Source organism: Coturnix japonica, chromosome 1 (assembly GCF_001577835.2).
Source record: "Coturnix japonica isolate 7356 chromosome 1, Coturnix japonica 2.1, whole genome shotgun sequence".
Lineage (NCBI taxonomy): Eukaryota > Metazoa > Chordata > Aves > Galliformes > Phasianidae > Coturnix > Coturnix japonica.
Window position 1 is genome coordinate 156,033,886 of NC_029516.1, and position 23,315 is coordinate 156,057,200.

At 36.0% G+C, this 23,315-nt stretch overlaps 1 protein-coding gene across 1 annotated transcript in view; it reads right to left on the reverse strand.

Moving 5' to 3' along the window:
* The window catches only part of PDS5B (PDS5 cohesin associated factor B), a 100,812-nt gene that overhangs the window by 18,643 nt on the left and 58,854 nt on the right, over positions 1 to 23,315 (reverse strand). The window contains 11 exon segments of the mRNA XM_015852030.2: positions 1,337 to 1,541; positions 4,612 to 4,735; positions 10,850 to 10,986; positions 14,577 to 14,645; positions 15,845 to 16,003; positions 16,948 to 17,071; positions 17,664 to 17,824; positions 19,277 to 19,382; positions 21,052 to 21,167; positions 21,245 to 21,384; positions 22,416 to 22,464. Of these exon segments, the coding sequence (XP_015707516.1) occupies positions 1,337 to 1,541; positions 4,612 to 4,735; positions 10,850 to 10,986; positions 14,577 to 14,645; positions 15,845 to 16,003; positions 16,948 to 17,071; positions 17,664 to 17,824; positions 19,277 to 19,382; positions 21,052 to 21,167; positions 21,245 to 21,384; positions 22,416 to 22,464 (1,390 nt within the window).

The window sequence follows — 23,315 nt, forward strand, 5'->3', positions numbered from 1 at the left end:
CTCAAGGAAAGTTTTTTCAGCTAGAAAAAAAAAACCTGTCAGGCACACTTTGACGTCCTACTGAATTCAAGACATCTCACACACCAAGGCTTCACTTCATAGAATCATACAATCACTCAGGTTGGAAAAGACCTTAAAGATGATTGAGTCCAACCATTGCTTCCAATGACTTTTCCATAGTAACTGTGCAGTATCTATCTTAGTACAACTAGGAAGTCAGCAACTATGCTTCATTATATGAGAATTATTATGCTTTCCTCCTCCGTAACTGAAATAATTTTTCAGTTTTCAAGAGGAATAATCCGAGGATGACTTAAAGGCTTTTGCAGAATGGAGTTTTCTTTTTTACCTGTTATTGAGTAGAGAGAAAATGTACTGGCTTCCTCCCCAAGTTTAATTAACAGCACACAAAAGGATTTCTTTGCAGACTTATTCTCTGATCTAAGTCTAATGGGACTGAAGCACACAGACTGACACTGCTAATAAAATCTGTGATTCATAAATGCAGAATGAAATTCGTTATCTGACAGCGTCCATGAGAACAGATTCACAAAACAGGTGTACCCCAGGACAAAAAAAAAATCCACATCATTTCACAAATGTCAGAGTCAAGAACGATCAGTAATCCTCCAAAGAAATAAAACTCTCAGAGACACTTCCTCAAAATGTCATGAGCTCTTCAGAAAGGTCGATGTTATCATACATCTGTATACCAGTGTAGCCAAACACACACATACAACACGGTCATCTATATAGTCAAAATAGACAAAGAATGATTTTAAGAGAAAAATAGCTAATGTTAATCCATAATAACTTAAAAACATTCCTATGATCAGATTGATGTTACTGTGAAGAAAAGAATTAGATGAACTCATCCTGAAGTGCCTACAAATACAGCCTTTTGTCAGGATAAGCCCAGATAAGCTACTTGGTACAGCAGCTCAAAGAAGTTAATTTAGTACAGCATTTAAAATGTCACTAAAGTTTCCTATTATTAATTACTTCAGTGAAATTAATTATTGCTGTATCAATTAAAACATAATTAACCACATTCAAAGAGCACACATACGCCTTTGAAAAACTACTTCACTTCTAATATACTTAGGCAAAAGCATTAACAAAACTCTTAATGAAACTGGAAGATCTCACTCATTCCTGTTAAAGTGCAAAAGAAAATCTGGACTCTGTTTCTGGTTTTCATTAGAGACCTGTGAGTAAAACTTTAAAAGTTACAGCCGTTCTGTGCACTGAAACAGAAAATAATATTTTCACAGTGTATTAGCATTAACCTTTGAATTTTAGCACTTGTACCAAAAAGTGACATCTATTCTCTTACCACTAACTGCTGCATGTTGCTTCAGATATTCCCTTCTGACATTTATGTTCTTCACAAGGCACTGTCTAGCATGAGCTCTTCTCTCTTTCACGGGATCTTTTGCACACAGTGCACAAATAGCCATATACTCTAGTGGCAGCCGTAGTCTAGAAAGCCCTTTGTGAAGTTTCTGAGCAAATATTTGCCTCACTTGGTAACATTCATCCTATTAAAAACAAAACAAAAAAGCACACAGTGAGACTTTCTATAATTAATATTGAGTGTGAAATAAAACACAGAAGGCTGGGCAAATGTCAAATCAAGTTCAGATCCTACCACCACAGAAATGAAGGAACTGTAGAAATGCTTGGTTTTGTTTGTGTGTTTTTTTTAATACCAATTCAAACAATTGAACTGAATTAATCAGTTGAAGTTTCCCTGAAGGCAAGGAAGAAAGTTAAGTCTCAGAAGTCTCAGACTGTGGAAAAAGATACCACACTCAGGATCCAAGGCCTGACTTGGCACAGAAATTGCTTATAATGGGACCACTCGGTTTGTGCGGCCAAAGGCAAAGGTCTGCAATGAAATACTGTTTAATCATAAGTAGACACTATTGATTTTATTATTGCAATTTCACAAATCTTCATCAAGCCATTAGCATTGGAAATAGAGTAATGCTTAACAGAACTAAAGGTCAAACGCTTAAGAGATTGCCAAACATTTCCATCATAATGTAGAAACCTATGAACCATGACTGACCACAAAAGAGAATAATTTGTGACCAACAGTTGTCAATGAACACAAAGTAAAATAATAACAAGGGGAGCAAGTGTACTCTTATGATTTATTAGACAATGCATTCCCAGAGGAGATACTAACTTCAAAATTCTCTTTATGAAAACAACCTACAAACATCAGGACACCATTCAAGGCCAAGAAATGTTAACAGTTGCAGGTGTGGAAAATGCACAGGAAAAAGTATTGTAACATTATTTATCCCAGCAAAAAATGATCTAGAGGAAAAAGATTTTTTTTTAATCTCTAAATATGAAGAAAAAATAGAAATAAATACCTATTAGGTTAAAAGACAGCTTTGAAATCAGAATACATTTAGAGAGTTTCCAGATATCAGCCAACAGGAAGAACAGAAACAAAATGTGGTCAGTGGTAACACCCCATCTGCTGCATTTGCAAATGAGGTAAAAAAAGTATATTAAGACTTTTAAAAAGCCTCCAAATGGTAGAGTTGATTGATGAAGCTGCAGCAACCCAAACTGCAGGCTCCGTATGTATGATGGACTCAAGGTCTACCTGCACATGGCCTGTCTTCACAGTAAATCGACCCCTAAGCACAAGGAAGGAGCCCTTTTCTCCCATTCATTAATATTATTCACATCTAAAGTCTTTAGAAACCTTAGAACAGACTTCTGCGTAGCTTGTATGATGAAGAAGTAAATCCTTAGATTAGCCTTAATGTAAGGTATAGTTCTTTGCTACTGATGCCATTATGAGTCAAAATTTGGGATTATTTTTATTCCTTTATCTCCTAATATCAAGAATAACCATAATTCCAGCTCAGTGCCCTAGATCACTGAGAGGAAGAGGGACCAAACTCACTCAAGCTCTAACTTCCTTTTTTTCCTGGCATACCACTATAAATCATACATAAGCCCAATGTTTTCTACTTACTCTCTGAATTTAATTCCAATTCTCTTTTTCTTTTTTGAAAGTATGTGCAAAGCTGCTTGTACCCCTCCCTAAGAAATGACCCTGATAAGTGAAAACTGACAAACTTGCTTAAACAATTAAAACGCCCTCAAACTGAGATTATAAAAGAATCTCAGCAAGTTTGTTTGCTGCTTTGTTTTTTCCTTTTTTGTTGTTGTTGTTAATGGTTCCTTTTGCTTTTGATATTTTTAGTGTACCTTAAATAACAAAAAATATTTATTCTTTATACAACTAAAACTGTATTTTCAACAGCTTATCATAACATCTTAAATCTGATCTGAAAAACTGTGGAATACTGAAGTAGTCAACGCTACTTTCTACTGTCTTTCAACATGAAGCTTTGCCGACATGTCAGTTTGTTCTGCAAAACAAAGAACTTGGCTGCTGGTGAAGTTACAGGCTTGGGAAATACATACATTACTTATTTTAAAAGGACAAAAACTATGTGCACTTAATCATCATAAAGTTCCTGTTCCACCACAGCAACATTAAAGCAATGGGCAACAGCATTTAATTATACATTCTACACTGCAGTAATTCCACATTAGAAAATGAGGCATTCTCTCAGGAAAAAAAAAAGAAAAAAGATCCATTAAATATCAAGCACAGAAATACAGCAGAATGCAACCATAATAAACCTTAAAAATTAAGATTTTCCTTTTGTTTTATCTGCTTCCTGATCTGGCCACAAAGAAAATTTGCTGTAAATTAAGTTACAGAATACCAGAGTTGGCCTCAATGTCACCTGAGTGCCCTTAGCTGTGGTTAGACTTGGTAGCGACAAAAAGGACTATATATAGTTCTAACAGCTTATGTGTCTACTGACAGTAAATTATAGAAACTTAGCATAATCTTATGTTTGCATATATATCTGCAAATATTAGAAAAACTCATATACAGGCTGTATTATTTTCCACATAGATAATCAAGAAGTGTAGATCCTCTGCACCTCAGGATCTGAACTCAACAGCCTGAAAGGAAGATGAAAACTGTAGAGAAACTCAGGAAGATCTAGAAAAGTTATTTATAAGTATTTATAATCCATTAGGTGCCTCATGGATCAATAAACATAGAATTTCCATCCTGAAAGAGCTTACAATCTCAATTTTGGTAAACAAATACAAAGGTCATTCAATTACTGTAAAATTTACAAAGCTTTAAAAACAGGAAGAGAGAGAAATTCCATGTCTTCACTTATAATTTGAAAGATATTTCCCTTCTGCTACTTCAGTCTCAAAGGCAGAAATTGGGGATGACTCCCTATATCTCATCTGAAATTGCTCTTAACCCTCCTGCAATTTAAAACATACCAATGACCTTTATAGACCTCCACGTTCCAAATGCATTCTACCCAAGTATCAAGAAACCATTATCTACATTGTCACTGCCGTAAAACATATTTAATTTTCACTCAAAATCAATTTTCAGGATTACAAGCTGGAAAAATGAAATTCATGTCAAACCTGATGGTTTTGAATAAAGACATATTAGCAGATACAACAAATAACATATATACTACACACATATATATTTGCCAGTATCCCACACATCACACCCAACTTCCTTACGTTTATGGCTAGTGCACACAGCTGGTACTGTTCTAAGGTGATGATTTCATGGTAACAAGGTTCTTGTGCCAGCTTCACAATAGCACTACCTGCAGCCAACCTCAATCGAGACATATCAGGTTTACTGAAAAACAAGCACACAAGGTTATGAATTAATAAAAGAATGTAGAATTATTTGACTTAATTAAATTTCAGTGAATCAGCATCGCTGAAAGACAGGCACTTAAAACGAAGGGAAAACTTCCACAGACTTGGCCTCCACCCAACCCCAATTCCCAGACAACCACACAAGTAACTGCTCATCAGAAGTTGTTTCCACTTCACCAGATTTTGAAGTCCATTAGCACATACCTATTCCCTTGACCCAACTTTTCAATGAAAATATTTCTTGAAACTTCCTAGAAGTTCCACATGGATGTAAATCTGTTTTAACCGTGTGCTGGATCAGCACAGTCCAGGCTGCCTTTCAGAGACCTCAACAGACCTCTAAAAGACTTCTATTCAGAATGCTCATTTTCCTTCAGCCGGGGGCTCCTGCCAAAGAAACAACCCACTTCCAGCCCCCAAAGGTGCCAAACTTTCTTGTAATGACAGATAGCTCGAAATCCACACTGCGCCTCAACACAGATTTATTTTAATTAGAAACTGTTATGGGTGACCAAGTGAACTGTGGTTTTAAGACAAAAAGGATGTAACAACTAAAAATATTTGTAACATGTTGGAAGTAGTATTACTTGACTTGCACACGCAAACTGTATTCCTTCACAGCAGAACACTAAGCATTTGCTATTTTTTTTGTATTGAAGGAGATTTTCTTCTACAGACTGTAACCACTTTACAAAGGTCCTTAGAATTTCAAAAGCATCTTCACATGACCTTGATATCCACACAACGAGACCATTAATAAACTTAGTTTGGCTTTTACTCTTAGAAATTTTATCTCGGTAAGACTACATTACTACTGTCTTTCTTCAGATCAAGCAGTAAAATAAAAAGTTGTGTGTCTCACTAATGAATTATGTCCAGTAGTAGTGAGTGCGGCCTATTCCTTTGATATTTTGGAGTGAAAACCAAATTGCATTCCAAATTAAAAATAATCACTCATTCAAGCAGGACTAATATCATTTAATTTCTTAACCATTTGCCCTTTATCCTTAGGGACAGCAAGTGCTGTACTCCTAAGTGTTACTGTGACCATGAAAACTGTACAAAGCTTTTAAAGATTGAAAGCCACCATTAAACAGAATCCACAATAAAACTACCTGAAGAGCTTAAACTTTCATATAATCTAATCAGATCTTATACACGCCTCAGTATTTTATGGAAAAATGAGCAACCAGATGACAGGACAATACTACACTACATTTCGAACAGGACAGGAAGATTAACATGGTAATGTTCGGCCCCCAAATACTAAATTTCATTTTAAGTTCCATATCTACTGTGATACGTGAATCCAATAAGAATTCAGTTTTTGTGCACTGGGGACAATTGAACAATAATTTAATGGTACAGAATGAAAGAGCCAAAGGATGAAATTTACAACTTTCATTCTTCCCTAGCTTTGGCGGTAACAGCATTTAATTCTGACAACTAAATCAAAAGATATTTCACATACAAGTTGGCTAAAACTTTGTGGAGTTTGAGGTATATCCCACATGCTCTTGTATCCCAGAAATACCTATAAGCATGTGAGCATGCTGCAGGGAGGAGGAGGAGGACAGTGTCAGTTATGTACTTTTATCATTGAAGATGAAGATCAGATCTATCCTATTACCCCGGAGGATTATACTAAAATGAAACTCTTAATAAAGGATTTTATCAAATTGTCTTAACCAAACATTTTCCAATCTAAGGCTGAAATTAAAATTTCAGACTGATGTACCTATTGTTTTCAATTACTTCTTGACATTTTGAAAACTAACTCTACAGAATCCCTTGTCATATCAGAAACTAAAAGAGCTAAAAGGGTGACCTGGACATTTATTTTCTGCAGTGCTATGACTGTAGCTGAAGATTAAATGTTTGAAATCAGAACAGAAATGCAACCACATAGAAAGACGTTATCAAGTGAAAATACCGTGTTGAGATGCACAAAGCTCTGCCCCAAATAAATGTGTCTTCAAAATACATCTAGTGTATAATCACCTCTCATTTCACAAACTGGCAGTTAAGATTTGCCTTTTCCTCCACAGGGTATAAATGCCAGTGTCCAATTTTGTAAGCATCTTCCATTTTCCACAGAATAAAATATTTCTTCTAAAAGGAGCCTCTGACAATGTTGTGTGTCAGATGGCATAGCAGGTTATCATTACATACCATGAAATTCTAAAAGCCAAAAATTAACGTGTTTTTTTTTTCTTTGTAACCTTTAGTGTAAGGAAAAATACAGACTGCCTTTCCAAAAGTCTCACTGCAGGTTCGCAGTTGGCATCAATTATTTCAGCCTCCAATGCTCTTACTTTATGCTCAGTATAGATTAAAATACATACAAATAAGGCATGTAATATTCAGCTTGGGTGTTTACTAATCAGAAATAGAAGAATTGGTACCATATTGAATTTTGAACTTGTAAAATTGTTTGTAGTAAACAAATAAATAAAAAATAAATACCTGGAAAGAACCACTGAGAATAGTGTTTATTGACACAACTCAATATCGAACAAACTATTCCTGACACCAGTGAATTAAATTTACCTATGTTAACATTTCAAAGTAATTAAAAGCAATTCAACAAAGTCAACAATCTCTCTGTGTCAAAGTGAGAAAGATGAAGAGTCAGGATTCATTTGTTTCGTTTCCAAGTGGGCCTTTGTCTTCACACCATACTCTAGGCTGAATCGTGCTTTGAAATTTAATATATCACATGGTCACTGCAAGAGTATAGCTCTGTAGATTTAAAAAGGGTTGAGATCTGAGTCATTTTTATGGTTGGTTAAGAAATACTTGTCCCAGAACCTTTAGTTCAACCTTCTAATGATATGGAACAATAAGATTAGAACACTTTATAACACCGAAGTGAATGGCAATAGAAGTGATTACAACGTGACTTTTAGCCTACAAGAGGTCAAATGTGTCCAGAACCCAGCCACTTACTTGTAATTCAATTACCTTAGCAAACTACACATTATTATTTAAAAGACAAACACAAACCACATACACAAAAATATACTCTACAGAGAACAGCAGCAGATTTAGTAGTCTAGAAGGTGAGATTCTGCACTGAATAGACAGTTTTTCTCTCTTCAGAGCCTACAGCAATCTGAAAGGAGAAGTATGAGATTTCCACACCAGAGACCCAATACACACTGCCATTGCATTTTCAAAGGATGAGGAATAATGGTCTGGAAGTGTCAGCCAGATATCAAGAAGCTCTGTGTAGAACTAACGTGCCTGAAGCATCATCTTCCTTGCTTCAGTTTATGAAGGCGTTACAGTTCACAGAAGTAGACCCAGTGCAGAACTGTGCTCCCTGCAAGTTGCAAGTTAAGAGCTTTTGAAAGTGTAGTACTGGGCATCACAGAATAGTTGTGGTTAGATGGAACCTCCACAGGTCAGTGAACATAACACAGCGGCTAAAGCAGGGACAGCCAAAAGGCTGCCCAGAACATACCTAGACATCTTTTGAGTAACCCCAATGAGGGAGACTCCACCAGCTCTTTAAGCAACATGTGCCAGTGGTCACACACCTACACAAGTGGAAAAAATATTCCTATGCTCAAACAGAGCCTCCTGTGTTTCAGTTCATGCTCATTGTCTCTGGCCCTGGCACTGGATGCTGCTGAACACAGAACTCCAGGTGGGGCCTCAGTGGTGCTGATGTAGAGAAAAATGATCTCCCTCAGTTTGCTGGCAACACTCCACCTACAGAAGCCCAGTATGCTGACTGCCTTTCTTGCCACCAAGGCACACAGCTGGCTCACGTTCAACTGGACATGACACTCAGGCCCCTTTCTGCTTTCCAGCCAGGCAGCTCCCAGCATGTTCTGGTGCACGGAATTATCCATTTTTCTGTCACCAACAGACTTGCTAAGGGTACGCTCTGTCTCATGATCCAGACCATTAAGAAAGGTGTTAAAGAGGCTGACCTCTTGGGTACAGCACTAGTTCCTGGCCTTCAGCTAAGACTTTGTGCCACTGATTACCATGTTTTGGACTTGACCATTCAGATAGTTTTAAGTCCATCTCATGATCTACTCATCCAGCCCATGCTTCATCAGCTTTTATTTATGAGGATCTTAATGAAGGCAAGTGTTGAAAAGCCTCCTGAAGTCAAGGTAGATTATATCCACTGCTCTCTTCTTGTCTACTAAAATTGTCATTTTATCAAAGAAGATTATCAAGATGGTCAAGCATGCATATGAGTATCTACTGTTAAATCCATGCTAACTACTTTTGATTAATTTCACATACCTCAAAATGGTTTCTAGAACTAGTTGTTCCACTCTCCAAGGAAGAAGGTGAGTCTGACTGGCCTACAGTCACGTTTTTAGTGTCCTCCGATAAGAGGTCATGCACTTACGTTTGTCTAGATGGTTTAAGTATTCCCTGACTGGTTCTTTTCCACCAAGGTAAGGCTGTAGTTTTCTCCAGACATTCCCCTGTTCTCCAGAGCCTGAGACTGGAATAGGCTGCCCAGGGAGGTGTTTGAGTCCTGGATGTGTCCCTGGATGTGTCTAAAAACTATTTGGATGTGGTGCTTGGAGACATGATTTAGCAGTGGGTTGTTAGTGTTCAGGTAGTACGTTTAGGTTGTGGTTGGACTTGATGATCTTTAAGGTCTTTTCCAACCTGAGCAATTCTATGATTCTATTATTCCTGAGGCTGGTCTTGCTAGTAAAGGCTGAGACAGGGAAGAAATTCAATATACCCCAGCATTTTCACATCCTGCATCACCATGGCTCCTGCCCCATTCAGCAGTGGGTGCATACCTTCCCTAGTCCTCTTTTTGTCACCTATTTACAAGCCCCCCCTGTTCTCTTTGACATCCCTCATTCGATTTAATTCAAGATGGGCTTTGACTATACTAACGTCTCCACATGCTCAGACAGCATCTCTATATTCCTCCTGGGTTACCTGTCCTTTATTCCACCTTCTGCACACCTTCTTTAAGTCTGAGTTTTGTCAGGAGCTCTTTGTTCATTCACAGAGGTCTCCTGTCAATTTTGCCTGATCTTATGTTTGTCAGAATGGATCACTCTGTAATAATCAGTTATCTTGGACCCCTTTTCACAAAGCTACTGGACTGGATAAGTCAATGAGCTCCAAACAGTTATGCTGAAAAGCTAATGGTGTTAGTTAGTTCCCTTCTAACTGCCATGAATAATCATATTACAGAATTTAAAACGATAAAACATCTATTTATGAGAAATGTTAAGAAAGCCTGCACATTACTACGGAGATGATATACCAGAAAATTCTCAGGTTTGCAGCTTTATAGGCCTACACAACATAGGCCGACATTTGCATGATGGCTGTACAGCATTTAACTCTGCCCCCAAATTAAAATCTTTTCACTCTTGCTGGCACAATCCATGCCTGCATTTCACAACTTCTGTTGACTCAAGTTTTCAATATTTGGAAAACAATACTGCCTAAAAACTTGTCACTTCTTCAGCAGAGGATCAAGAAAATACCCAGTGAAATAAATAAATTGTCTAACAGCGATCTAAAAGATAAATTATTTATTGAGAATTAATCTTCTTTACACATTTTCAACTTCGTTTCACTTTCAGAGACCTTCGGGGAATAAAATCTGCCTTCAAACAGAAGTGCTTCATGTACTAGCTATTCCCACCTGGTTTCTGGCAACATGCTAAAAACAATACACTAGCAAATGTGTTTTATGAGAAAGGCTGTTCATGAATTTTGAGCATATACGACAACTGGTACATCAGCAACAGTAAGCTACACAAAAAAATTAAAAACCCATTTTCAGGGGTATAGAGGAAATTACTCAGTTTATTCTTGCTGTTTGAGTAACAGCCCTTAAAAGACAATAAAAGAGGAAAAAAAAACCAACATTAAAATACAGCTGTATCCAGGGTGTTAAAATAAACTAAGACTCAGCAAACTTCTGTAGGAATTCAGCCAAGCTTACAATTGAGTTCTTAAAAAACAAATCATATAAAGATTCTCATACAGTAACAGAACAGTTTAAGTACTACTTTGACTAAAATTCATGTTCTCTACCTACTGCATCACCAAGGACATCAAAATGTTACCATTTGTTACATACCTAATTTTCCCCTGCTCTGTCAAATCTCCATCACTGTGTAGTATTGTTGTTAGCAACCTCAAAGTAGAAGTTCCTGATTTACTGTGATTGTTCTTCATTCCTAGCAACCATCGAACCATCATCTTGATGGCCTGAATCTGAAAGATTTGGATACGCAAATGTCAAATCACATCATATAACTCATTTTAAAAATGATAAAATATTTTGTGTGTAGTATATTCATAAATATAATGCACCCGCTCTTACATACATTATACATAAATTATAACATCATCACTATTTGAAATAATCCCTCGGTTAAACTAGCGTTTTCCCAAGTGCTTTTTACTACTAAGAATGTAAGTTTGATAAGACTGCAAAACATCATTTAAAATACTGTGCCCAGTACTGAAAGACAACTAGACAGATAAAAATAAAGATATAAAAATTCTTCACTGAAAATCTTTGACATTTATTACAGCAAATTAAAGTAATACAGCATTTAGCTGAAGTTTTAGCAGTTTCTTCCAGTAAGCACATTCTGCCCTGTGGAAACATTGTCTTAATTGACTTTATTTATCTACCAAGCACTGTGTGACTGGTAAAACAGTGTATCCTTAAGAAAATGTTATTGGATCTAAACATGAAACACTTCTATGCTCATAGAATTCCTATGCTTTAGTAATCCTTATGAAGCCCTTACATATGTAATATTTGAATATAAAACTATTTAAGAAATGCAAATTAAAAACCACTCCATAGACATTTCGATCCGTACAGTATTAACCCACATTAAGATAACTGGCCCTGGAAAAGAATATTTCTTTCTTAGCTATTTAAAGAAAAGCCTCAAAGCCTGTTACTTAAGATAACTTGTCCTTTGCCAATGGAAACACTGAGTCTTTTGAGGCAGGCTTCTAAAGGCATGCAGAATCTAGCAGCTATCATGGAACACTGAATAATTTTGAATTTCTGTAGTGAAAGTAAAGCATGAATTTGGAGATTAAACTTGCTTTATGGTCTGAATCCCTCTGTCTTTAGTTTTCCTTCTGTATGAGAGCAGAGACAGTAACAAAAACAGAAAGAGGAATATTTTCTTACAGCAAAGTGAAACATCTAAAACAAGTAGACATTCTCAAAGGGGGGAGGGGGAGCAAAGGGAGAAGAAATCCAGAACATCGAATTCAAGAGCTCTAGAAAATCTGAAGATGAATATAAAAAAACTAAATGTGAATCTAGCACTGGAATGAACCTACTACATGCTAAATCCAATTACTCTCTTTTCATATGTGATTGTACATAGTAACTCAGATCTCCCTTTTCCCTGAAAGGGAAAATTCTATCAACTTAATAGTCAAAATATTACTGAATGAAGTTCATAATGTGACTTCCTTCATGTAAAACTGAACACAGTGGTCCCTTCAGATCTTAAAATTCTGTCACTGTTATTTTTACAAGTTTATTTTTAGCACCACAGCCCATCTATTTCACCAACAGAATTAAGTGTATTGGGAACACCAGCAGGAGGCAGGCTATCAAGTTTGTGGAACACAAATGAAATTCAGTCTCACCCTAACCCTAAACTGGTATTCAGGTATCCCTGAAGCAGTTTGTAGATATCCACTTAGAAGATGATGACAACGACAATAATAATAGACTGCCAAAACAGCCACTGCTATCTATTTAATTATTTCATGTCACAACCAGTACCTAAATCATTACTGCCTCCCATTTGTTGTGAAGACAGAAACATTATAGTTCTACTTGGTCAAGTAAGTGCTGTATGTGAATGCACTCCTACAACTGCCTAACTTCATTAACACCAGACTACTGTCCATACAACTTTAGTGAGGGAACTGCCACATGCTGTCTTGTGCCCCTACATCTCTATTCACCTCTGGACTGATTTTTATTCTAACCTTTGCTTCTCTCTTCCTCGCCACAGCTCCTTCCCCCTAGTTTTTAACAAGCCTACTACTTCAGTCATGCTACCACGTAGCAAATCCTACATCCACATCCTTCAGGATTTTTCTATCTTTCCTCTCTGTTCCTTATTTCTCAGCTTCTTCTAACAATGTCTTGACCACATTACAACAATGCTTCCAAAGAAAATCTTCCAATAAAATTAGTATGGGACATGAAAATCCTTACTCACTGCATCAAGCTACCTGAACATCAGTTTGCACCACCTCCATGTTTTAAATGTTATTTTTGCAGCCAAATAGGATGGATAACTATACAAAAATAATTCAGATTGGAAGGAATTTCAGGTTGTCCCCTGCCCAATCTTAAAGGAAGATCAACTATGAAGTTTAGTTTTATTCAGTTTGGTGTTGCCTGCACTCTTCATTAAATATAGCTTTAGTTTTGTTAATAGATATTAATCTGCAGATCAATGTTCATAATAATCTCTTTTCACTTGCCAAAAAATGCTTCTCACAGTTTCTAAGCTTGGCTTCAACTCCAAGTTGCCCTAGGATTTTCTATAAGCCAATTTCACTTCCAAAAGTTTTATCAACAAAATGTCCATTTTAAATCTTCACAAATCTCTTCAAAAATGTACATATCAAGCAACATTGTCTACACCAAGTTATACACATAATCACTGAAGTGAAACCATGTCTATTTTAAAATGGCAGGTTTTGGAGTGTACTACATAACTACAGCATTGCATGCATAGGAAAAATGCCTCTGCTGTAGCTGAATGAGTAAAAAGCTAACAAATCAGCTCCAAACAAAACTGGTTTCCAGTAATTACTTTTGTACCAAGCTGGAAACCAAGGAACTTACTAAACTAGCAGACCAGGAAGTATTAATGTGCAAAGAGTTTAACAACTTCAAGAGAGAAAGCAGAGTTTCTTAAAATCATCAGATTGACTTTATTCAAAAGGAACTGGAAATCAAATAACTGCTCTAATTAACTTGAAAACAGCATGGTACAAAGCGCATGCATCTTTCTAACTACAAAAGAAATGTTAAACTATAATCTCTCCCTTATCTGAAGGAAAGACATTGAAAAACAAAAGACATATACTGTAGAGACTAAGTCTGTTTGAGTGAAAAATGAACTAGAAAGAATAGAAATAGCAATAATAAATTTGTATCAGAGAAAGAACAAGCTTCAGATTACATTTTTAAACATGGGTAAAAAAGAATATTTCCTTTAATACACGTTACACTTCTACATTCAATGTAACACATGTACTCATTTGAGAAAANCATGGGTAAAAAAGAATATTTCCTTTAATACACGTTACACTTCTACATTCAATGTAACACATGTACTCATTTGAGAAAAAGGACAAGTTCAAAAACAGCTTTTTCCATGTTCCAAAACACCACTAAGAGTCTCTTGAAATGCCCTAAAAATTCAAAATAAAGAAAAAGGGAAAATGTCTTTATGATGTTTAATTCCTGCTGAACAGGAAAATAAAACAAACTAACTTCATTTGTGTTAACATCTGGAATAGATTCCATGTGCAATGCTTACATAAGGATATAATAAATGACAGTAAACCGTCAATAATGTGCATACTTACTGTCTTCATTTTATAAAAGAAGATGCTCCCAAAACTGAATTATTTTCATCTATGAATCTAAAAATGTTTTTTCTTGCAAAGCCATTTATTTAGAAATAGCTACTTTGTTTTACTTTAATAAAGGTGACAAGGAAACAAAGTTGACAGCTGTAAGAATGCAGACGTTTAATTTTATTATCTACAACACAATTACAGGAAATGCTACTTACTTTGACAAGTGTTTCAGGAGACACTTCTTCATCCGGGACCCAAAGTTTTGTTGTCTTTTTTCCTGGAAGCTAAACCAAATTTGAGATTTTGTTACACAACTGTTAGTCTCCAGTGAAACCTGCCTTAATCTCCTCTTTCTGTTTGCTTCTGGAAGCAATGCAGCAGCACTAACTTGGTTAGCTTTATGCCTTGTGTGTTTTACAGAAGTAACCACTACAGAAGTGGGATACTCATCTTGCTATTCAAACACCAGCAAATGTATCACTTGTAAAATGTTTTCTTGTTGTCTTGCTATTACTGGAAAGTTATTATTAGAGAAAGTAATAGGCACTGCTTTGAAAATGATTTTTATTTTTCATATCCGGTGGACTGGAATCTCACACGCATAATTTTAGACAGTAAATTTTTCCCTAAACACAGCTGACGAGACAGAAGTTATTTTTTCACTTTGTGATCACTGTCAATACAGAAGTCTCATACAGATTAACATTAAGAATCTCAGTTCATTTTAATTTCAAATGCATCATCCTATAGTGGTTTAACCTCGGCTGGCTGCCAGGTGCCCACCCAGCCACTCTCTTGGCTCTCTTATTTCTCCTCCTCAGCAGGACGGGAGAGATAGAACAGTTTGTGCATTGAGACAGGATAAGGAGATCACTCATCAATTATCATCATAGGCAAAACAGACTTGGCAGTAAATTAAATTAATCCTCCCAAAGCCAACTAAAAATCAGTCGGGCACTAAGAAGTAAAGGCAAATCAAAACCACCTCCCTTTCTACAATTCTGCTTCTTTCCAGGTTCAACTTCAATATTAAATATTTTATCCTCTTGCCTCCACCCCAACTGAACAGTGCATGGAGACAGAGAAAGGGGTTGAGGTCACTACAACACACTTCATCTCTGCGGCTCCTATGAGAAAGTTTGCTACCTAAAGCCAATACACACTTCTATAAAAATAAGAAATACAACTTGATCACTTAAGACAAGAGTGACTGAAGTCAATATCAATATTTCTACTTTTAAAAAAAAGCCAGACATGAATAATCTCAAATGCTGTGCTATATACCATTTATCTATTTATTAAGGACTACCAAATTAATACTCCTCCCTTTCCTGTTCTGTGTGTATTCAACTGGCTCACACAGTATATGTGGAAATACAAGCACAGCCATCTACAAAAAGCAGGATCAAAAGATCACATCTATCTGATGAGTATCCTGCAACAGGAGAAGGAGAACCTTAGAACAAGGTTCTAAAATACTTACCCTATCATTCATTAGCAAGTCTTTAACAATAAAAGTGGCAACCAAAGATTTCAAAGGGGCAGCAAACTGATCCGGTGCGAGCATGGCTATATGGCCAATAGTAACCAGCGGTGTAATGAGATGCTCAAAATTGCTTGGATCCAGACTTTTATGCAGTGGCTAGAATAAAGGCAACAAATTAAAGTATTAACTATATAATTTATGTCTTATTCAGATCAGGGGTGGGGGAAGAGATATTCGTATTTCAGAAGTACATTTTTTTAAAATAAATATTTGTTATTTAGATTTAACGTCATGTTCACCAGCAGATCTCCAATAAATTGAAAGAAAAAAAAAATCAAGAAGAAAAAGACAAAATGGGTGGTGTAAGAAATGGAAGTCCAACCAGAACTGACTATCAACAAATTTAAAAAGTAATTTCCTATCAAAGAGGTGAGCATAATACATTTCAAGATGGTAATTTCAGTAGTGGATTCATTCACTCTTCAAGGTGATCAGCACTAATTAGAAGAAACGTCTGCAGTTTTAACTATGACATCTATTTAAGTAATCTCTACCACAATTCAGTTTTTCACAGCTTCCGTAGCCATTTGACTACTGTGGCCCAATCCCAAATGCACTGAGGGGTGGTGTCTAAGTCCTCTCTCCAAGAACAGTTTGCAGTTGAGTTTTACACTGTAGCCTATTAAAATAAACAACCCTAAGCATGATCATAGAAGGAACGCTCTAAAGACTAAAGATCAGCTAGTTCCAGCCTCCCTGCCATGGGCAGGGATACCACCCATCAAGCTGCCCAAGGCCCCACTCAACCTGGCCTTCAACAACTCTAGGGAGGAGGGCATCCATAACTTCCCTAGGTAACCTGCTCCAGTATCATGATGGATCATCAGATTATAAAACTAAAAACTAAAAAATAAAAATCAAATCATTTTCTACGACCGTTTTTTGTCAAATTTAAGGGATCAAAGGGAGAGAGAAAAGGGGAAAAATACTTTCTTCTGTAAGTTTGGTATGACTAATTTGCCATATAAATTGCCACTGTATCTCTTAATTTTCATATGTACTATAAAAAAAGATAAAGAAACAAATATTTTCATTTTTACCTCAAATATCTGTGCAAACTGTGTTTCTTTGCTGGAAAATATTGCATTGATGCAGTGAATAGCATACTTGGCTTGACGAGGAGGTCCTTTTTTAGCTTTATGATGCAACACTGGAAGCAAAGCACTTAAAAAAAAAAGAAAAAAGACACGTAACTCCTCAAAAAATATCAAACTAACAAAAACACATAGATACAAGTATAGAACGTAACATCCCAGTAAAAATTCTATTTCTCTTGATTTTGGCAGTTTTCTCAAAGAAAGGGACTGCCACAGTGGTTTCTATTGATAAAATCTCATGTGGCAAAATGAACATTTTATCTCTGCATCCAAGGTAATACATGTATTCATATGAGAAAACTGACAAATTCTTTTATTACAGAAGCACGAGCTACTAAATGCCGTAGTCTACACATTCTCATCACTCTGTAGATATTAAATTGCCAAGAACATTTTTACATTGCTATATACTTAATTTAGAAAAAAAGTGTAAGTGATTCTGAAGGGCAATTACACAAATTATAGTATTACCAGCTAACACTTCTTTGCATACAGTTCGCTTCCACACCTCAAAAAGTTACTCTATTTTTAAGTCACTTAAATCTTTTCTGTTTTACCTGAAGTAACACCTTCTTACAAAAGAATGCATTATAATACCATACCATTCAAATAATCCCATGTAATTAAAAACACCACCCATGATAACATTTACAACTTACGATCTTATATGAGGAAAGTCTTCTTCAATTTTGCTTCCTGTATTTTTGAAAATTTGTAATGCAGCTTCTGCCACTTTTTCATCATCCATTTTCAAGCAAGCCAGAAGAGATTCAAAAGTTTCAGCTGAATGAAATGAGATAGGATGTGTAAATGAAAGTACCTGTCAAAAACAAACAAACAAAAACAACAAACATGTTATTATTTTTTTAAAGGTCCACTTAGACAGAATGCTCCTTCAAGAGTCGCTTTTTGGCTACTATTTTGGAATATTTCTAGTATACTGCCTGTTTCTGAGATATGACATTCCTCTTCTTCTAACTTTGTCCTTTTTTTGAGCATCTCTTAAATCTCTTTATATATGACCTTATCAATTTTACTGCATTTCACAGTCTGTTATTTCCTCTCCTGCTGCTGTAAGCATATACATTTCAGAGGCTACATCTATATTACCAAGTACTGGGTTAGATCAGAAGCTGGTCTTCACAGAAACATACTTTCTGGATGAGGGAATTCAGAGCACACTCCATACATTTGCAGGTGATACCAAGCTGGCAGGAAGTGTCAACCTGCCTGAGGTAGGAACACTACAGAGAAATCTGAACAGGCTGAATTTCTGGGCTGAGGCAAAAGGGATGAAGTTCAACAAGACCAAGTGTTGGGTCCTGCACTTTGGCCACAACAACCCCAAGCAATGCAACAGGCTTGGGACAGAGTGTAGGGAAGACTGTGCGGAAGAGATGGACCTGAGTGTGTTGGTAAATGCTCGGTTAAAAATGAGCCAGCAGTGTGGCCAGGTAGCCAAGAAGGTGAATGGCATCAGCCAGCAAGAGCAGGGAGGTGATCGTCCTCCTGCATTCAGCTCTGATGAGGCCGCACCTCGAGTACTGTGTTCAGTTTTGGGCCCCTCACTACAAGAAAGACACTGAGGCCCTGGAGCACGTCCAGAGAAGGGCAACAAAGCTGCAAGGGGTCTGGAGCACAAGTCTGATGGGGAGTGACTGAGGGAACTGAGATTGTTCAGTCTGGAGAAGAGAAGGCTCAGGGGAGACCTTATCTCTCTCTACAACTGCCTGAAAGGAGACTGTGGTGAGGTGGAAGTCAGCCTCTTCTCCTGCATACAGGACTGAAGGGAATGGCCTCAAGTTGCATCAGAGAGGTTCAGGTTGGGTGGGGTTTGCTATGATAAGTGAGCTTCAAGGAAGATTACATACATTAAAAACAGGTAAGACCACCAAAGTGTACATGGAATTCATAAGAATGACAGTATTATGGCCATACATAATTACAGTTCTAGAAGAACTATAAATGATATTCACAAACCACTGAATTCACACTCTAGTAATAAAAATAAATAAATAAATAAATCAGGAGTCAATATCACAAATATAACTACTTTTGTATTCTAGAAAAGCTTCTAAATCATTTCTAAAATAACCTTATATTCAGAGGTTATAAATGTATATCAGAGCAAACACAATCAAAACCAAACCAGTACTCTTCCAAATAACCACCACAATTCTTATGACTAAATTATTAATTGATAATTACAAAGTTATTTTTAAAAAATTATTATAGTTTTCACATGCTTACGGATGACCAAGAATACACTTGCCTTAAGCAACTCAAGACCCGCTCTGATTGCCTGATCAGTAGGCACACCCTCATCTTCATCATCAGCTGTTCCATCTATAGATTTGTTTACTTGCTTGATAAGGGCACTGAAGGGAAAAACAAAATCACAGCCTTGCATTTACTGCAACTCCATTCTGTCTGTCTGCTTTCATAGTTCAAGACATACATTTTATTTAATAAACTTAACACCCATAAAACATAAGCATATCATAAAATAAATGCAAGTCAACTACATAAATAATCCAAACGTCCTCATCTCCCATTAAACATTAAGTTAAAAAAAAAAAAACAAAAAACATTTATCTACCATGATTTAAGCAGTATACATAAATTACTCTGGAAGGATGATCCAAGTAAGCAAACAATTTGAGCATTAAAGTAACAAATTCAGGTAAGAATTACGATGAGTTTACTAGTTCCTATGGATACTTAAAAACTTATGCACAAGAACCATCAATAACAGTAGTAGGTAAACAACTATTAAACAGCTGTTCAGGAAGTTGATGAGAAATCTAACAGACTTATCTCCTGCACATTTCTCCTTGACAGTAATGTTTGCTTTTTCTTACACTGTTCCCTAGGAAGGCAAATGGCAATTATCCAAATGCTCCTGTTAGTGAGTGCTATAAGGCAGCTTCCCTGCAAAGGACTGAACAATACTCAGAATATTCCTTCAGTAAATAATTATAATCACTGAGCACAAGAAATAGATCTCCTGCTAAGGCTCTCAATTTTTATGCACCTAACAGGACAAAAATAACTACCTGTAGGAAAATAAAATAATCTGACAGTCTGAAAAATGAAAGAAAAATTCAGTGAAAAATTTACAAAGATGGAAGAAGATCAACTCTGTAGCAGGACTAAAAATACCTGTTTTTCTCTGTTTTTTTTTTTTTAGATACACTTACTCCCCTTCTCTTCCTGCTAGTCAGTCAGCATGTACACAGTGAAACAAACGTTACAGCTTACCACATTTGAATATTACTTAACCACACAATTCATATTGCTTTTGTGATGTTTTTATATGTACTTTCAAATTTGAAAGCAAAAATCTAGCAGGACTTTATCCAAGATCAACAGGAAAGTTGTGTTTCTGAAAGATTTTTTAAATGGAATCTCAACAGCACCATTACACTGTTTACGTGACAAGAATAAACTGAAAAGCTCAAGTACTTATAAGTCAGTTACTACAGCTGGAATTAGCAGATAAGAATTTACCAGTATTTAGAACTAGTTTTCTCTAAGACTCTACCACATATGAAACATATCTGTTAAACAATTATTTCAGCAATTACTTTTTTCACTGCCATAATTTCATTGGCTTACTTCTGCTTAAACACTTGGTGCCACACCACCACAACCTTTACTTCCTCAGTTAAGTTACTCAGTCTGTGTTACTATGAGCTAATATTCTGGATGAAAATTTTTCATGAAGTTTTTCAATAGCCATGAACAGAAATTTCCTTTTAAGTAAGGCAGTCACTTGCAAACCAAACTTCCCCCGTGAGTAATAAATCCATTTTTTGCTGACAGTTTATCCCAGCTGTGATGAATGACAAACAATTGTGTAGTTACAATCTGAAGGAGGAGACAAAAATCCCTAAGCAAGGAAAAATAAGAAAATACTGCTGGCCAGTAGGCCGTAAAAATTCCTCTTCCGTAGTGATTCCATTATTGTTTGTGCTTAAAGGCAAAATTAGAAATTCTAATTTCAAATTATGTGATCTGCAGTCCACAACATGCACACAAAATTACCTGATGGATTCGGTATCAATGTGCACAGGAGCAATTCTCTCAAGAAGAAACTTAATCATCTCCAAGAAAGGATTTGTTGGTTGTTTTGGGTTGCCCAACTTCTTTGTAATTTCCCTCTGCAATATATGTTTCAGTTATGTTTATAACCAATTTATTTCTCAAAACAGACATATATGCTAAGAGCTATTCTTACCACACATCCCTCAGCCTGTTTGCACGAACATGTTGGGCTAACAAGCATTTCTAATTGACTTCTTATTTTTTCATCATCTTCTAGAACTTGTGTGAATTTCTTCATGAAATCTTGAGCTTTCCCTGGATCAGGAAGGTTTCCTTAAAGCATGCAAGAGAAATTACTATTTATTTTAATAAATATTAGGATGTAAGTTACACAAATTTGACACATCTCACCAACAGAATTTCTGCCTGTCTTTAAGTTAACCAAGAAGAGAAGAAAAGGCAACAAAACATCTTAATTTGCAGATATATCTACAAGGACACTAATTTTTAAAGAGTTCTATACCCACAGACCTGTCTGTTCCCTTTCAATTGTTTTCCCTTTCACTTCATAACTGTCATCCCACATGAACATGGCCTACCTTGAGCAAGGGTACTTGGTCAAATTAGTAACAGCTGAAACTAACCACAGCAACAATGTAAAGTCTATAGTCCACAAAGAAGTACATGTTGTATATAGATAAGTTGATAAAACAAGCAATAAACCTCAAAAGGGCATTTTTGCTAAATTACTCCCTCTTTGAAACTAAACTTTAGAATAACTTACAATGTTTTAATCAACTCTACAAAATGCATTTCTTAAGCCATGTATTAATCTTATATTTACATTCCATACTTCAACAAGAATTCATTGACAAAAAGTATTTGTATGCTTCTTCAAATGTTCATGGTTTTTGTACAGGAGATGTAAATTGAAGTTGACACAGAAAACGGCATACAACTACTGGATCGTTGGCTCAAAACAAATTCTACTAAATATGTTTTACTGTACGTTGTTGGTTTTTGGTTTTTTTTTAGTTGTTTTTTTAAAACGAAATACAGAACTACAGCAATTGGAACCATTATAAACTGATCAGCTTTTATATATACGTATGAAGAAAAAAGGATTTTGGACAACACTTACAATATTGACATCTCAAAAACAGGTAAGGCAATATGTAATTTAGTTGGTTAATCAACATCGGTTAATATATAATAAATGCTAAAGGACACAATAACACTACGTCATCTACATTTAAAATTAATCTACAACAGTTAGAATCATAGCAAAACATTGAGTGACAAGCTTCAAGGATACTTTCTACAGTAGGTAATTCTGCTTACAGTAAATACTTCAATTCACTTACTTGTTATTACCATCACTTTTGAGAATACAGCTTTACTGCTGGCATCTGTCTGTAAGTCAAACAAGAAAAACAGAATTTTTAAATAATATATTTCTGCTTGAAAATGAAATTAGCAACAATAAACAAACTGAAATATTTCATTGCTACATAATAAGTGTTTCCAAGTAACTCTGAAATCTTAAAAAGGATAAAAACTGGAGCCTGAATGAAAATTCAAGCATATAGCAATGGAGCCAAGACCATAGCAGCTTCCAAACCATACAGCAAACCACTCTTTTTGTCCAGTGACTTCTGAAAGTGCATTCTTAGTGGAACAGATTACTATATCTGCAGGAGTATTCATAAATATACGTAAGTAGTATCTGCCAAGGGCTAGGAATGTTTAATTTGTTCTCAGAGGACTATCATTTTAATGGGAACATAGCCACTCTTCAAGATCTTTCACACAGAATATGCTGTGTTAAAAAGAATAGCACTTATCAACCATCAGTGCTAGAACTGTCATTTCGAGAACCTCCTCTATAACAGATAAACCTCAAAATTACAAACAGGCAACAAAGACAAAAAAATTCCTCGTATCAAAGCAGTTGCAATGAAGACTGATGGTGGCTCTTTTCATCGGCCTCATGTCATCACTAAGCTGCAGTGTTGCAAGACACTAACATCTTCTTATGGGAAGACTCAAAATTATTACAGACCAGAGGGGAAAACCATCAAGACAGAGGTGAAAGTCAAATCCAGGAATATACAATTTCTATTTTCTCAGTGAAATTCAATATAGATTTCAAACACTGTTCAAATAAGCCAGTCAGCTTTGGAGGTAGCACAGATGCTGTTTATAACAGTAACTTTGCTAAACACATTAAAGTGTCTATTAAATGTTCAGAGGAAATTTCTGTT